Source organism: Vulpes vulpes, chromosome 2 (genome assembly GCF_048418805.1).
Source record: "Vulpes vulpes isolate BD-2025 chromosome 2, VulVul3, whole genome shotgun sequence".
NCBI lineage: Eukaryota > Metazoa > Chordata > Mammalia > Carnivora > Canidae > Vulpes > Vulpes vulpes.
In genome coordinates this window covers 3151001-3167097 of record NC_132781.1, presented here as the reverse complement: position 1 = coordinate 3167097, position 16097 = coordinate 3151001, and the positions used below count along the sequence as shown (strand labels likewise).

Sequence of the window (16097 nt, the reverse complement as noted above, 5' to 3'; positions counted from 1 at the left end):
GACAACGTCCGCGACAGGAAAGCGCTCGAGCTGCAAGGGGGGGGGGGGGGGGGCTTCCAAAACAAATACCCTCCGAGCGTCCTTCCAGGTGGGAAATGTGAGTCCGCTTCATTTCTGGGGCTCATCCCTAAGGGCTTGCTCGCCTGCCACCCCCGGGGGGGCCACGGCCACCCTGTCAAGCCCCCGCGGCCCGGGGCCCCCAAGATCAGCCTCATCCACTAACACCTCCCCGTCCGCACTCGGGCTGCTCACGAGCTGCATGACCCCGAGCAAGAGCTTCATCGTCTGTGCCTCAGTTTGATCTTCTGTGAAACGGGGACAACGTGCGGCAGCCACTTGCAAGCACTCAGCGCTTATTAACGACGGAGTTCCCAGCTTCCCACCCCCCCTTCACGAGAAACAAAGGAGCTTTCCCGCCCAGCTCCCCGCTGCCTCCAGAACCCCCCCCCCCATGTCTCCCCCGACCTGTGCCATCCATCACCCAGCCGGGCCTCGGGTTGGGTGGGGAAGGCGCGCACCGTGCAGGGTCCCCCACGGAGATCCCCACGCACCCACCCTCCACACATGCACACCCCAGAGCCTCCTGGGGGCACCGTCCCAAGTGTTCCACGCCCACCCTTCCTTGTGACCTCCAGCCGCGACCCTAGGAAGCAGGTAAATCATGTCCTATTCGGGCTGGGGAACCCGAGGCCGAGGGCATCTGCGCGGATCTCTCCCCTGAAGCCGTGGTGGGCTGTAGAGTGGCCTAACGGGCCTGTCCTAGGAAGTCAAGCGTCCTGGCTTCCTGCTGACTCTTCTAACCGCTCCGCGTTCCACTTCCCCTTCCCTCCGGGTCCCCTCACACATTTTCCACTGTCTGGGGAGCCACAGCCACAGACTCTCCCATCCAGACCCTGGGCTCACCGTATCCCAGCACAAATACACAGGGAATGGAGGCCTGGGCGCCGAGGTCAAACCCCAGGGGCGACCCCTAACCACGAGCCCACCCCCCACTCGGCTGCAAGATCTGCCTTCTGACCCCAGTCCTCTCCCCTCCCCACCCCATGCGTGCACCTGCTCCTGGGCGACCAGAACCCCTTAACACCCTCCCCCCACACACACCTCACAACCCTCGGGTGGGTCCTGCTGCTGGGACTCAAGCTCCACTCTGCACCCAGGCTCAGGGCCACCCAGGCTTTGGTTCCAGACCCTTCTCACCGTCTTCCACTCTCCCCTACAGGCCGTATGAAGACTTTGTACGTGGCAACAACTGAGCTCTTAGAGGTCACATACCCCTTGGAGAATTCAGTGGAAGTCCCGGCCACTGCCTTGGAAAACCCAGGCATGCACACGTGCGTGTGTATGTGGTGCACACACAGAGCTCTGCTTAGAGTTTCAGGGCTCAAGACTCATGTCACCCCTGCCACCATCCTCTGATCTATCTTTGGATGGATGCCCATATACCCCGGGATAGGATCCTTCCATACAAAGACTACACCTCAATTATTTTTTTTAAAGATTTTTGTTTTTATTTATTCACGAGACACAGAGAGAGAGGCAGAGACACAGGCAGAGGGAGAAGCAGGCTCCATGCAGGGAGCCTGACGTGGGACTCAATCCCGAGACCCCAGGATCACACCCTGAGCCTACGGCTGATGCTTAACCGCTGAGCCACCGGGGCTGCCCTCAATTTGGTTTGTAGAATAAACACTTGTCTAGTCTGCCGTGCTGGGGTCTCCAGAAGCCGACCCGGGACACTGCTCAGACACAGGGAGCGGTACAATTTTGTCAGCTGCAAAATGGGATCCCTCTGGGTCTCTGCGTTTTCCCACCACCACCCGCCCGGAGCCGCACATCCACGCAATGATGGAGGCACCGAAGGATCTCCGCGTTCCAGCCAGGTCAGGCCCCAGGGGTCCAACGAGCGGGTCCCGGGAGCTCCGAGCTCTGGATGGGGGAGCCAGCTTCACCCTGCCTGCCCTCTGAGACACGGGTGCTCCTGACCATCCCTGGAAGACTTCCTCCACCACTTCCCTCAGCCACCTCTCCTTCCCGATTCTGGGGCATCTCGTTGACCCTCTTAGCCCTGGTCCTCGCTCTCCATACTCGCTCATACCCTCCAGCACCAAGGCAGAGGCCTGGCCAAGCAATCTCCATGCCTACCTGTCCATTTACCATTACATACAGATGGAACTATCAACGTCTGTGCTAAATACCTAGAACATTCTCGTCTCAAACCACAAGTGTCTGGGGTGTAGCCTGCGTTGGAGACAACTGCTCTGTGCAAACTTTGGCGGGCGTCAGAATCACCTGGACCGTCTTAGAAATACCAATTTGCCCGCCCACGTGGGCCCTGAGGCTCTAATTCTGGATGCCAGTTCAGACTCTGCCTTTTAGCCAGTGCCCTGGGCCACCTGGCTGTCACCCACAGGTGCATGCCCTCAATGGCTCACCAGGGGCCCTTGGGAGGGGATGCAGACTGCATGTGATAAACCAGAGCGGTGTCCTTTGGCCCCTCGCCCTCCTCTCTGGCCTGGTTTGCACCCAGAACTCTCTCTCACTCTTGCCTGCGCAGGTGGTCCCCTTGCCCAGTGCATCCCCACGCTGCCACCACTGATGATGTGCCTGGGTATGTGTTTCCCCCAACTCTGTCCTCCGAGTTAGGGTTCTCCAACCTTGACTTCCCTCCCAGCTCTGCTCTTCTCTTCCCAGGAAGACCATCCTCACTATGAGGCCACTTGCCCTTGGCCCCTGTGTGTGTGTGTGTGTGGATGTGGATGCACACGTGCGGAGGAGAGAGGGAGCATCCCGGGCAGGGGAGAAGCATGGACCCCACCCACCACGCTGCTCTTCCTTCTCCTGTCTCCTCCAGGCCTTTTTTTCTCCTGCTGTGTTTTGCATCCTCCAGGCTGCCAGGGCCCTCCAGCCACATCTCTTAGCCAATCTGGAACCCAAGGGGAACCTGCAGCAGTCGGGTATCACATCAGTGGTTCTGCACTGGGACTAGGGTGGCTCAACCCTGGAAACCTGGGAGTTGTCTACATCTTTATTCTCAATGCCCAAGTGCTGCCATCGGATCTGGACCACGCAGCCTGCATGGACATCTGCCTGGCAACCCAGCTGAGACAGCCGGGAGGACAGGCAGGTGCCCACGCCCACGCCTACAGCTCACGGACCACAGGCCATGACCGCAAATTCCCGAGGACCAAGCGGGTCCTGGCTGGAGGCTGGCAGCATGTCCTCAGATCACAGGCAGGGACCACGGCGTGGGGAGAGCTCCCTGCAGCCACAGGCCACACCCCAGCACGGCCTCCACGCCTGTGTCCAGGGCGCATCTCTTCCCAACCCCAGCAGCTCAGGTTCTAGGCACTCCCCTGGGAGAGCGCATCCCCAGCTGACCAAAACTGGGCCCAGGGGCTCCAATCCGCCCACAGTCCCCTCCCCTCAACACCCTCTACACCTCTGATCCCAAAACCGCATTCCCCCTTTCACACAGCTACTTTGTTTATCATTGGCCTGACACACCTTGAGTCTCTCTGACTTTAGACCACACCCTGGCCGTCGGGCTTGGGGTCTGCAGGTCTGTGCCCACCCTGCGCACCTCCACGCTGCCTGGCCCTGGCGTCTGGTGCTCCCCCTCCCGAGGACAGGCTAATGTCCTGCTTCTTCCTTATGTCCCATGGAGCCGAGCCGACCACTCCATAAGGGCTTGTCGAAACACAGCCCGATAGGAAAGCAAGGATGTTGGGAACACAGATCAATGAGGCCTCTCCAGAAGCCCTGCCCCCCTCCCGGCCCCCCTGCACGGAAGGCCCGACTCAACTCACAGGCGTCTCATCTGCCTCGCTCTTCCCGAGCAAGTGTGTCTGGTGAAGACACAGCCGCTTCTGAATGCGTGGTGCGTGCTTTCCGCAGGTGGCCACGGTGTGGCCTCCAACAGTGCACGCACGAGGCTGGCCTGCTCGCCCTGGCGACCAGCGAACGGCCTTGGCTGTGGGCCCTTCTCCACCTGGGGCTGGAGATCACCAGCGGGATTGCAGAGCAGTGTCTGGAGATGGGAACACACTGAGAAAGATGCCATCATGGGCATTCTGGGGGAGTAGCATGGCCATGGGCACCGCCACCCAGGCCAGAAGTGAGATCTTACTCTGTTGGCCCAGGGACCTCCTGGATTTACCCGTGACTCCAGAAACTGGCTCACACGGCCCAGATCTGCCAAGCCGCTGGGCTGGCTAAGTGACTCCAGGCTCCCTCCATGGTGGCCGCCCAAAGAGCAAGCCCAACACTGGTCTCTGGCCAGGGTGTGGGATCTGGGCAGGAGATGGCCTTGGGCTCCACAAGGAGGTAGGAGTCAGGCCAGCAGCGCACGTGAGCCCTGCTCAGAGACAGCAAACACTTCCTGCTCGTCCTCGCTTTCCCGGAAAGGACGGGGAATGAGGTTTTCCAGGAAGGACCCAGATCACCTCTTACCTACCGCTCTTCACCCAAATTTCACGACTTCATAATGAATCTCTTCGCCGACCACAGTTCCGGTCCTACCAGCTCCCAGAAATGCTCACACAGGCAGACAGAAATCCGACGGTGTCTTAAGCCAACTGCCTCTTGTAGACACCAAGCCTGCACCCCGCCAACACTTAAAGGAGCCAGCACACCACGTGAGCAGTCAACTCTCAGTATCCCCAATGTGCGCAAGGCCATCACCCTTCACGGGCCCCTGGGCCACAGCCCTCGTGGCACAAGGTCCACCTGTGAGGCTTTTAAAACCTCAGCGAGAGCTGGGCCCAGGCCAGACTCTCTATATTTACAAAGGGACCCAGACGTGAGCCATCTTTCAAAGGGCCCCAGGCCATTTGGTTCTCAGAGTGGGGGATCGTCAGGAGAAAGTCATGGACTAGCGGCCTCAAAGGAGAAGCAGATACAGAAAGACCACCGCCTTCACGGCGACCTGAACTCCACAGCCACCCAGGGCTTCCGCTGGGTGTTTCGGCGTCACATGTCCCAAGCTGACCGAGCACAGAAGGGCCAACTGCGGCAGCTCGGCCAGAAGAGCTTCCCCTGAAAACTCCTGTCCGCCCCGAATCTGCTCAGGTGACCTTATTCGGAACGAGGGTCTTTGCAGATGTGATGGAGTTAAGAGGAGGTCATGCTGGATTCGGGTGGGCCCTATGCCCAGGGACTGGGGTCCTTCTAACGAGAGAGGGATTGGGACAGACACATGCAGACAAACCCACGTAAAGACAGAGGGCAAAGGCTGGAGTGACGTGTCCACAAGCCAAGGAAAGCCAAGGATGGTGGCAGCCAGCAGGAGCGGGGAGAGACACACCCGGAGCAGACTCTGCCTTGGGGTTTCCGGGAGGAGCCCACCCCGCCGACACCTTGACTTTGGACTTCGGGCTGCCTCAGCTGTGACAGAGACAACCGCTGTTGTTTTGAGGCTCCCCCATTAGCGGATTCAGTGCAGGGCACAGGGATCTCACAGCCGGGGCTCTGCTGTGCAAGTCTGGTGTCGGCAGCCCGACTGGGCCTCTGAGCTGGGACGGGGTCAAAGTTTAGGCTCCTTAGTGATTTGGATGCGAAGAAGTGGGACACACGTGCCAGGAGATCCAGGCGGAGGTGAGAGGAACGCACACAGCAAGAAGGAACCTGAAGGCTCGCTGAAGCTCCTCGACCCTGACCCTTTGCTGCCCCGGCTTACTGGGCAGGCCAGGAAGCGGCTGGAAATTCTTCCAGCAGCCGAAGAGCGTGAAGTGGACCCGAGGCCCAGCCCCTTCCTGCAGGCTCCTGCGAACCAAGCCCAAGCGCCTCGCGAGGTTCCTTCTGGGCCTTGGGACCATCCCGCCCTACAGCTTCATGGGCAGGAGCCTGGCCATGTCTCAGCAAAGGGGCCCGGTCAGGCCCGGATGCCCAGCGGACACCCCAGCGGACACCCCAGGGGAAGGCCAATGTGCATCGCCCTCAAACCTGCTGGGCAAGCCAAGTTGGGGACCCAGCCTTACTTAGGTCCCCCGCCTCGGGGTTTATGGAAAACTCCTCTGCAAGCACACAGGCCCCTCGTTCCACGCCAAGATGGCCAGAGCCATGTGATGCCCACAGGTAAGAACATCTGAGGTCTTCCTGGGCCAAGTGGCAGGTCAATGGGGCCAAGTGGGGTGTGGCCAGGGGCCGTGGGGAGCTCAGGAGGGCATGGCGGACAACAGGAGGAACCCAGGGACCCCGGCTCTGAGTCTGCACAGGTGAGGGCAGCCAGCCTCACCGCATCTGGCCTGGCACCCGGATGCTCCTCTGGCTGAGGCTTAGAAGCACAACATAAACCTGTTGAGAAGCCAATTGTGCGGGGCAGTGACCCCCCTGCTGTGCATCTGTCCTTGTGGCTAGACTCGCCCCGGGAAATCCCGGCTGACCCTCGCCAGGGCAGCTGGAGGCCCAGACGGAAACCTCTGGGGTCCTGGGGTCCAGCTGGTTCCTCCCATTTCTGCCACCTTCTCCCCACTTGTCTCCGGCCCCTGCAAGGATCCAGGATCGGAACAAATAACGGGCTCCTCCTCCCTCCGGGGCTCACCCCCACCTTTGAGGGGCGAGGGGTGCAGAGGATGAGAGACATTTTCTGAGGGTTCTACGCGGCCACGCAGCCCCACTTGGCCCCAAGTCTCCAGTGTGCAGGGATGTCCTGAGAAAGGGGTCCACACAGTGAGCCTCTTGGGACCCTCCTCCCGCCGGGCCTGGCCGCAGGGCCCCCCTCCGGGCCAGGGGCTCCGGCTGCCCTTCCGGGCTGCCCCTGCGCGCCCGGGGAGCCTGGGCAGAGCCTGGGCAGAGCCTGGGCAGAGCCGGGAGGCTCCCCTCTCCGCCCCAGCCGAAGCCAAGGTGAGCCCCGAGCCGGGCTGGGGGGAGAGGCCCGGGCTGAGCGGCCAGCCCCGGGCCCGGAGCCCAGCTCCCGCTCGGCCGTGAAAGTTTCTCGGGGGTCCCCGTGCTCCCGCGCCCGGGCCAGGCCTGCCCCAGCGCGCCGCGTCCCCGCTCTCCCCGCCCCCCGCGCTGGCATCCCCGGGCCCTCCGCCTGCCAAGCCCGGTCCGCTCCCTGGCTCCCTTCTTGGGCTGGGGCTGGGGCTGGGGCTGGGGCTGGGGCTGCGGAGGAATTTCGGTGGAATTTTGAGGTTGAGAAGCATCTCGGCGGAGACGCAAAGAAAGGGAGCCGCGAGGGGGAGAAAGAAAGTGCGACCCTGGCGTCCACTTGCAGGATTCCGGGAGGCGAGGCCGCGGGCGGGCGTGGGCGCCGGCGGGCGGGGGCGCGGGCGGGGGCGCGGGGGGCGGGGGCGCGGGGGGCGCGGGAGGGGGCGGGGCGGGGCCGGGGGGCCGGGGGCGCCGTGCTCACCTACGTCCGCGTTGCAGAACGCCTGTTGCGGGTGCACCGGGGAGCAGCTGCAGGCGTCGGCCGGGCGCGGCAGCGTCGCCAGCAGCAGGAGGCCGAGCGCCAGGCGCAGGCTGCGGGCCGCGGCGCCCATGGCGGGGGCGGGGGCGCGGGCGCGGGGCTCGGCCGCCGCGGGTGTGCGGGCGCTGGCCTCGGGGCGCTCCGGGGCCGCCCTCCGCACCGGGCCCGCGCTCGCCCGCGCTAACTTTCCCGGGTCGCTGGGGCGCGGGGCGCGGGGCGCGGCGGCGGGGGCGGCGGGGGCGGCGGGCACCGGGGCCTGCGCTCCCTCCACGGATGCGTGCGCTGCGGGCGCGGGCCGGGCCGGCCTTTTATCGCGCTCCGGGGCGGGGCGGCTCCGCCCCCCGGTGGCCGCCGGCCAATGCGGCTCCGGGAGCTCCCGGCCGCCCCCGCCCCGCGCCCCCGCCCTCCCCCGGACGCCGCTTTGTTGTGCGCGGACCCGCGACCGTCCGGGCCCTGCGCCGCGCACCTGGCCCCGCAGCGCCCCGGCCCCGCCCCGCCCCCGCCCCCGCCCCCGCCCCTCCCCCTCCCCCTCCCCTCGCAGGTCCCCGGGGGCGGGCGGGGCGGCGCCCAGGGGGCCCTCACCCAGCGCCCGGGACTCGCAGCCCACCCCCCCACCCCCGGGGCCCCTTTTCCTCCCCCCTTCCCTTCCCCTAACGCTTCCCTCCCCCTCCCCTCCCCCTTCCTCTCCCCCTCCCCTCCCCCTTCCTCTGCCCCTCCCTTCCCCCTCCCCCTCCCGTTCCCTCCCCCTCCCCTGACCCTTCCTTCCCTCTCTTCCCCTCCCCCTTCCCTCTCCCCTTCCCCCTCCCCTCCCCTTCCCCCTTCCCCTTCCCTCTCCCCCTTCCTCTCCCCTTCCCTTCCCCCTCCCCCTCCCCTAACCCTTACTTCCCTCTTTTCCCCTACTCCTCCCCTCCCCCTTCCCCTTCCCCCTTCCCTCCCCCTTCTTCTCCCCTTCCCTTCCTCCTCCCCCTCCTGTTCCCGTTCCCTCCCCCTCCCCTAACCCTTCCTTCCCTCTCTTCCCCTCCCCCTCCCCCTTCCCTCTCCCCTTCCCCTTCCCCTCCCCTTCCCCCTTCATTTCCCCTTTCCCCTCCCCCTTCATTTCCCCTTTCCCCTCCCCCTTCATTTCCCCTTCCCCCTCCCCCTTCATTTCCCCTTTCCCCCTCCCCCTTCATTTCCCCTTCCCCCTCCCCCTCCCCTTCCCTCCCCTCTTCCCTTCCCTTCCCCCTTCCCTCCCCCTTCCCTCCCCCTTCCCTCCCCCTTCCCTCCCCCCTTCCCTCCCCTCTTCCCTTCTGCCTTCCCCTTCCCCTTCCCCTTCCCTTTCCCCTTCCCCTTCCCCTCCAGCTTGGCACAGGAGCCAGACACTTCCCACCCCTGGGGGTCCCTGAACTGGGGCCTGGTGCACTTCAAGGAGGGACCCCTGCCCACCAGTGCCCCTGAGGTGGGGGTGGGGGGGCTAGGTGGCCTGGGGAAGCTTCCTGAAGATTCCTTTTATAAATGGAGGTCTTAGAATTTTAAGTGCGCTTGGCCAGTTCAGACAGAGGGGGAGGGGGAGTGGTTACTATGAACAAAACAGGATTTTATATAAACTGGCCATATTTTTGACCAGCCAACAAGAGCCGGGGGGGTGGGCCTAGGAGTCCAGCAGGCGGTGCGATTGGAGGGAAGCATTTGCTGGGCTCTGCTCACACAGTTCTGCTTTAACCCACGAATGTGGGACTGAGGACTTCCACCCCCCAAAACAGTTCTGTGTTCCCAGAAAGGCCGGATCTCCCAGGTGCAGAAAAGCCTGTGAAGTGTGGCCACCGTGCGCCTGTCACCGAGGCTGCCCTGGGCCCCTTGTGGTCGGTGCTCTTATACACAGGACCCTGCTCTTGCCCACAGGACGTCTGTAATCTAGCTGGACGGCTGACAACCGAGAATGACACCATTGCGAGTAATTGGCCACTAAGCTGTGTGGTGCCGACTCGCCATAGGAAACTGTAAAACACTGGAAGGCTGGGGGAAAAAAACCCCAAAAAACCAAAACGGTTTCTCTCTGTTTACGTGTGCTTTGCAGCACACAACTGGGAGCAAAGTTAGATAGGCAGAGTGGTTATTTTTAGTACCCTGCCAAATCCAAAATCACTTTTTCAGCTTTTGTCCAGGTCAAATAGAGTTGTGTCGTTTTGAAGTGAGGTGGGGTGCTAACTTTTTAGTCGTTGGTTCAGAACATTATAACACGACGGCTGCATCTGCCTTTCCCCCTCCGTCTTTCTTTATTACAAGTGGAATAAAATGTCAAAGTGCACTTGAACTTTACAGAATCCCAAGTCGATTTGTCAGCATATGAGAGAAACAGATAACCTGGGGACGCCTTGTCCAACGGGTGAGATACACGCATAAGCAATCAAGTACACACGAGGGTGATAACTACCCTGGAGGTAGGTTTCATGGTGGCACAAGATTGGGGGGCGGGCAGATGGCTATTGCATGGGGGTGGAAATAAGGGACCTGGCCTACCTGCCTGCCCGCCTCCCTTCCTTCCATCAGCAGTGCTTTCTGGTGCATCTACGGGGGATGCGGATGCTGTCCTAAAAGCAGGGTATTCAGAAATTCAGAACAGGGCGCCTGGGTGGCTCAGTCGGTTAAGCATCTGCCTTCGGCTCCGGGTTGCGATCCAGGGATCCTGGGATAGAGCCCCACATTGGGCTCCCTGCTCAGTGAGGAATCTGCTCCTCCCTTGCCCTCTGCCCCTCACTCTCACTTGTACTCGCTCTCTCTCTCTCAAAATAAATAAACAAAATGTTAAAAAAAGAAAAGAAATCCACAGAACAGACAAAAGTCCCAGGGGCAGTGGGTAGAAAGACCCCTGAGCCAGTGAAGGAGGAGGAACATGAGGAAGGGAACCAGCTAGGACCCACTTGTTGTCAGGGGGGCTGGGAGGGGAGGGGGCACACATTTTATTTTGAGTGAGTTGGGAGCTTTTGGCGGGTTTTGAGCAGAGGGGCAGGGCAGGTCCGTCTGTAAGGATGGAGGGGGGGCGTGCAGAGGGGGCGAGCATGACTCAGACACAGCAGCCCAGCCCCCTCGCCAGCCCGCCAAGCTTCTGCCTCCCCGTCCGCGAAATGGCCATTAAACCCCCTTCCCGGTGGATTCCTCTGAATGGCTGGTCCGCCCTCTCAAATCTGGTGCATGTGCGCTGTTACCACGAGGCAGCAACGCATCAGATGACTCTCATGATGGCGCAGCAGGTGAAGGGACAGAGCAGTCCCTGAAACCCAGGCTCCTCCCCCAGCCCCGCGTCCCCCACCCCAGCCATCTGACTGCCACCTGATGCCCGCAGCAGCCTTGGCTCCTATGGCCCTCCCTCTCTGTTCTTCTTTCCATCCTTGACCTGCTCTTCCAGGTGGTATCTTCCATCTCAAAACCAAGGAAACCGAGCCTCAGATAAGGAATGTACTGAGGATAGGAGGGGATCGGAATCTGGCCGCTCGCATCCACAAGAAGGTCTTCTACGGGCTCTCCTCTCCATGGCCAAGAGGGCTTGACAAGGCAAGGTGACCTCGGGGCAAGGGCTCCTCCCTGAGGAGGAGGGCAGGGTCAGGACGCCCCCCCCCCCACCTCCTGGGGCTCGCTGCTAACCAGCCTCCTCTACCTTGATACCGGGGAGTGGGCCAGTGGGGGGGCCATGCAGGAGATCCATTCTGATGACGGCCTGCTGGACGTCAGCTTGAATCCTCCCCAGGGCCTGACTCCCGCCTGAGTCAGGATAGACAGGAGGGGGCCTGCACCTGCCAGGCCAGCTGGGGAGGGGGCCTTCCAGGGCCTTCCAGGGGACCACATTCCTGGGCCCCACCGCTGACCCCCAGAAACATCCGCCCTGTGCCTGCCTCCCCCACCAAGGGATGTTTCCAGCGCAGAGCGCAGCAGAGCTGTCACCCATCCCACTCAGAGCGGGGCACGCCCAGCAGACATGTCCTGGACTCTGCTTGGCAGGATCAACACTGACCGGGGCCAGGAGGAAATACCAGGGCCTCCTCCCTGTTGCTCTGTCAGGTACACAGAGTCAGGGTGACCTCCCAGGCCTCGGGCAGGAGGCCCTGCCGGAGCAGGCTGTGTCCACCCAGCCCTGGGGGAGGGCACCCACCGGAGGTGGGTCTTCTCCATAGACTCACTCTCTCCACTTGGAGAAGATCTACTCCCTCCCGAGTGTGGAGCCAGTGTGGAGCGTTCTCTCCCTGGAGACAGCTGGAGTGGGACTGAGGGCTTCACACTCCTTCTGGCAGGTTCCAGGGAGCCAGACGCTCCACGGCGTACGGGCATTAAAACTGGCCCCACAGGCCCGGGGAAGCTAGATGCAAAAGGGCGGGAGTGCCTCGGACCGCTCTAGGTGGGGCGGTGGGGAGTGGGCGGCCGTGTGCGGAGGTGGGGGACATCCGTGCGCCTGGCTATCTGGGAGGTTTCCGGGGTGGTGGGTTGCGTGGCTCTCGGAGAGGCCATCGGGATCACCATGGGCCCCCGTCCAGTCTGGGCGTCTGACTCACGGCCACATGGGCAGGTGGTGTCCCCCCAGCCCAGATATCTGTTCCTCATGTTCCTTGGCCAGGGCTGTTGACCACAGAACATCCACGATGACAAGAAGGTGAGTCAAGAAGAGGCAGGGCCGACTGCGGCCTGGAGAGGGGCTGCAGTTCCCTGCACAGTTAGCGTGCTCGTGGCCAGCGGTGGACGCTCCAAGGACCTTCCACATCCATTCACTTCATTAAGGACCTTAGGAGCCGTCTTGGGCCGGGGCTGACTTCCCTGCCTCAGGGGCGCTGACCTCCGGGCCAGACTGTTCTCCTGCAGGGGCGGGGGCGGGGTGGGGGCAGGGGGAGCACGCCCTGCGCACTGTGGGTGTTGAGCAACATCGCTGGCCTCCACCCTCTAAATGCCAAGGGCACCCCCCGAGTTCTGACAACCAAACACATCCTCAGACATTGCCTAATGTCCCTGAGTGAGAGCGAAACCGCCTGGTTGATCTCCACCAGCAAAGGGAAGCTTGATAAAAATCTCTGGACTTGAGAAAGCAAAATGCAGAGAGAGATAAACAAGCCTCAATTCCTGTAGCGCCAACACGAGTGCATGTGGGGGGGGGGGTAGCCGTGCCAGCCCGTGACCTGCACCAGGGCACGCGGGATGGCGTACCAGTCTGTCCACGTTGGCTCTCCAGGGAGACGGGGAGGGCAGACGATGTTTAAAGGGTTGGTTTTTTTTTTCCTGCAAGTGTCCATGAGAAAACAGCACACGTAATATTTCATTTACATGACGTTACATACACGCGAGGGCTGAGCCACACCAGTAAGAGGGAGCCTGCCACAAAGCTCGTGGAGAGTGTCACCAGGTGGTGGGGACCTGGGTGAGCATCGTGTCCTGCCCCTGGGCTCCAAGGGGATGCTTCAGCTCCATAACGGAGAGCTCCTGGGGCAGAAGTGCGGGTCTTGGCTGGACTTTGCCCTGGTCCCAGCCGCCCCCCACCCCAAGGCCTTTGCCTTGGCGATCCCCCCCCTGCCCCCCACACCGCCCTTGGCTCCTGCCTTCCTCGGGGCTTCCCTTCGCCGCGGCACCCCTGGCACTGGCTTACACTGTCTCCCCAGGTGGGGGGGGGCTTGGCCCCTCTGCCACCCCTCCAGGAACCCCCGTCCCCTTCCCGGGCGCCCCATAGGGAAGGCAGTGAGCTGGGCACCCACCTTGCACCCCCACCCACTCCAGGGCGCGCAGCCTGCACAGGCCGGGCACAGTCCCAGCGCCGCCCGCCTGCCGCTGCGCTGCTCTGATCCAGCCTAGAGGAGCTCCAGAGAGAGGGAGGGAGGCCGGCCCTGGTGAGCGGCAGGCCCATGAAGTCACTGGCTTGAAGTGGCGGCCACATCTGTGCCGTCTGGGAGAGACGGCGGCTCACTCACATCCCCCGGCAGGCCGGCTGGCGCCACCACCGCGTCCCCTGGGCGAAGCCCCCGCAGACGCTGTTCCACCTGGACTCGGCGTGGGCCCGGCCTGGCCCCCGAGGCCGCCTGCGTGCTGCGGGGAGCAGGCCCCCAATGCCCGGGCTCTCCTCGCGCCCACCCCTGCACTTCGCTCCCGCCAAGCCCCGAGGACGAGCCCCGCCGCTCTGGGTCCCTGGGCCCAGGCCACCGCCTCTGGCCCGGGCCTGTGTCATGTGCCTCGTCCCACGGGCGGGAGGCTCGGGGATGGGGCCAGCGAGCGGGGCCGGGAACCGACGCTCCTCCATCCGTCCCTGGCCCGCTGCTCCGGGAGGCCGCCTGGGCTGGCCGGCGACCGGGCGGACAGAGGACGGGGACTGGCGGGCCGCGCGGCGGGGCCGCGGAGGCTGGCTGCTGCTGGTTTCAGGTTCCCTCCCCTGGAAGCCCGGGCTGGAGGCTCAGGTTCCCCGCGCCATCCCTTTCTTCTTCGGTGCTGGCAGTGACGGGCCCACGGCCATGATGTCATCGCCTAATCCAAACAGACGGGGGCTGGTTTGGCAGCGCTGGCTGGCGGCCCGTGCTGAGTGCAGCAGTAAATTTCATTTCAAGGCTATGATTAGGACTGTGCCCAGGAATTTCCTCTTTCTCTCTCCTTCGCTCTCCCCATCCTAGTTGTCTTCCTCTGTTCCTGCCTGGCCTGCTCTCCTCTCTCCCCAGGTCTCTCTCCTCGGGGATGCCGCGGGGTCTTGGCGTGGCCAGCAGCGTCCGCTCCCTGCCCAGGCTCTCATGTCACCTTCAGATCCCAGCCTAGGCCATGCCCTGGATGCCCTCCGGGGCGGGATGGGGTGAGGGTGAGGGTGAGGGTGGTGGTGGGGGATTCCCAAAGGCGCTCCTTCAAGCTTGCCCTGAAATGCCAGGCAACAGGAAGAGCAGGGTTTGGGGTGGCTCTGGTCACCGGCAGGACCAGAAGGCGGCAGAGCCATGAGAAAGGCAAGGAGGGACCCGGCTCCTTGGAAAGCGAGTCTTGGGTCCTTACCGCCATCTCCAGCTGTTTGCTGGCATTTGGGTGAGGCTCACTGGCGCCTCGCGCCCTCCTCGGCCAGGACAGCCTGCCCAGCTCCCCAGGCAGGACGGCCCAAAAGGCAGTTGCTCACTCTGGTGCCGGCATCTCCCTGGCCTGTCCGACCCTATAGGTGCAAGCGCGACCAGGTGAACCGTTCTACTCTGTGTCCTGGTGCTTCTCTCGCCTTCCTGGAGGGACCCTGGCTCTGTCCTGGCCGTCCTGGTCCCCGGAACACGGCCAAGAGCCAACCACCCATGCCCCTGCTTTCTCCTGCCACCACTCAGCCACCCCTCACGGGTGTGCCCTGGATGCCCGCGGGGGAGGCACTGGGGTCTGGGTGGGTGATGTCCCCGCACTGTTCCCATCAGTGCTCCCCATCACATCAGACGGTGGTCTGACTCCTTGGGGAAGTGGGGGGTTGCCCGGGTGCCCCACCCCATGACCCCTGGAAGCCCGGGCTGGGCTCGGGCCAGACCCCGGCATTCCTTCCCCACTGAGCCGGGATGTGGCCTGAGATCCCTCCAGTCCAGGCCTGTGAGTGATTTCCAGCCCAGGGAGGTCCCCAGCTGAAGTTGTGTAGACAGCGGGGTGCCCTATAAGGGGCAGAGAGCCCCCTCCTATCCCATTGCCTGGACTCCTCGGGCTCCTTGTGTGTTCTCTAAAAGGTTACTTGTTTTTGTGTCTTTTCCACAACTCCCTGCTTCCTCAGGTTATAGCTCATTTGTTCGTTCATTCACCTGTTCGATGAGTATGTGCCAGGGCCCTGCAGGTGCCAGGGGTCTGGAAGGACCAGGAACCATCGTTAGCAGAAACACCTACAGAAGGAATTACGAGTGGGTGTGGGTGCTGGATGGTAGAGCAGGGGCATCCGCGGGGTCCCGGGGGGCAGTGGCTGCCTGGGATAAATGAGACCCGGACAATGGTGAGAGCCATCCCATCAGGGGCGGGGGCCGGCAGGGAGGACACCGTTCCAGGTGGAAGGACGGACCTGCGTGAAGGCGCCCAGGTGTGAGGAGGCAGGGGCTGTGCGGGGGGGCCGGGGCCGGGGCCGGGTGCAGACCTGGGCTGGGAGCGGGGCCTGGGCTGTCGTCATGGAGGCTCTGAAGGTAAGAGGTGGGAGACGGGCAGGCAGCAGCTGTCGTGGTGACTCACTGCCGAGCAGAGTGATTGGAAACACGTGTCCCGCCGAGAGCGCATTTATTACTCAGCCGAGGGTTCTCGGACCACAAGGGAGTCAACGGGGAGAGGCTGGGGAGGGGGCACGGCTCCAGCGCCCTTCCCTGCGGGGCTCCCTGCGCCTTGACATCCTTCAGGGGATCCTCCTCCACCCTGGCCCTGCCCCTTCTGCTACTTAAAAAAAAAAAAAAAACATTTGTTATGACAACTTGCAAGCACATTCCCTCGGAGAGAGAACAGGCCGGCGCTCGCCCAGCCACGAGGACGGTGCCCGGCTTTGAAAACCATCAGGCCGTCGGCCCGGCCCCGGCCCCGGCCCGTTATCCTGAAGCCAACCCCAGACATTGTAGTTCCTGTGTCAATTGGGAAAGAGAAGTTTGGGTGTTTGCTTGTTTGTTTCAGGGGTTATCTGTTCTTCCTCTGTGTAGAGACGCACATTAACTTTTTAAATTTGATGAGGGCTTATCTCAGCGCCAGACTTCTTTGTTCTTCTCTTTGGGCAAAACCAGCTCCCCGGAAT

General features: G+C 62.8%; 1 protein-coding gene across 1 annotated transcript in view; it reads right to left on the bottom strand.

Annotated features, from left to right (window-relative positions):
* The window catches only part of TIMP2 (TIMP metallopeptidase inhibitor 2), a 48348-nt gene extending 40698 nt beyond the window's left edge, over positions 1-7650 (bottom strand). Inside the window, exon 1 of the mRNA XM_072746531.1 lies at positions 7346-7650. Within this exon, the coding sequence (XP_072602632.1) occupies positions 7346-7475 (130 nt within the window). The 5' untranslated portion in view covers positions 7476-7650. The remainder of the gene's footprint in view (positions 1-7345) is intronic.
* Positions 7651-16097: the final 8447 nt, after the last annotated feature.